General features: G+C 58.8%; 1 protein-coding gene across 1 annotated transcript in view; it reads right to left on the bottom strand.

The window, feature by feature from the left end:
• The window catches only part of PVR (poliovirus receptor), a 17,557-nt gene that overhangs the window by 379 nt on the left and 16,378 nt on the right, over nucleotides 1–800 (bottom strand). The window contains exon 5 of the mRNA XM_012653235.1: nucleotides 253–417. Within this exon, the coding sequence (XP_012508689.1) occupies nucleotides 253–417 (165 nt within the window). The remainder of the gene's footprint in view (nucleotides 1–252; nucleotides 418–800) is intronic.

The raw sequence follows: 800 nt of genomic DNA, 5'->3' as shown, positions 1-800 counted from the left end.
GTCCCTGGGAAAAGGCATCCCACAGCTACCCCTGCCTGGGTTTGTCATAGGGGTGTATCCAGTTGGCTGAACAATGGTACCAGTGGTACAGATTGCGTTAACAGGAGAGTAAAGCTGGCCCCGTCGGTCCTTTCCTGAGAGCGCTCAGGGGAAGGATGGGAGTCAGAGAGCATTTGAGGTCTTCCCTTCACCAGGGGCCACACTCAGGCCTCTCTCTCAGAGCAAACCCTTCGGCTCCTCTGTTCTCCCCACCCAGGGAGCTCCTCACCATTGAGCACGACGGCCAGTTCCCCCTGGCCGGTCCCTATGGCATTGGTGACATTGCAGATGAAAGTTGTGTTGATCAACTTGTCCACAGACTTGATCAGGAGCTGGGGGCCCTGGGCCACAGCAGAGGGTGGTAGGGGACCAGTGGTCCTGGGAGAGACAGATAAGTGAGTAAGTTGTCCCTGTTGGAGGCCTAGAGTGGAAGTAGCCGAGCTCGCATTACGGGCCAGAAACCCTCACGGCCTCTATGACGTAAGTTGAGAGCACCTCTAGAGTCCCCAGACTCCTCTTCCTTTCACGCCCACATCCAGCCTATCGGCAAGTCCTGTTGGCCCCACCTTCAAGGTCTATCCCGGGACCCTCTGCTCCTCGGGGGTTCCACGGCCACCTCCTGGACACTGCACGAGGTGGGGGAGGGGCTCCTTGCTGGGCTCCGGTTCCACCCGAGTCCCCTTGTCTGTTCCCCATATGGCCACCAGAGGTCGCCTGTGAACCCTAAATCAGCTCACAAGCCGCTTCTGCTCAGAACCCCC

This window comes from Propithecus coquereli, unplaced genomic scaffold (assembly GCF_000956105.1).
Source record: "Propithecus coquereli isolate 6110/MARCELLA unplaced genomic scaffold, Pcoq_1.0 Scaffold42, whole genome shotgun sequence".
Lineage (NCBI taxonomy): Eukaryota > Metazoa > Chordata > Mammalia > Primates > Indriidae > Propithecus > Propithecus coquereli.
Note: the sequence above shows the minus strand (reverse complement) of the source record. Positions and strands in the feature narration are given on the sequence as shown.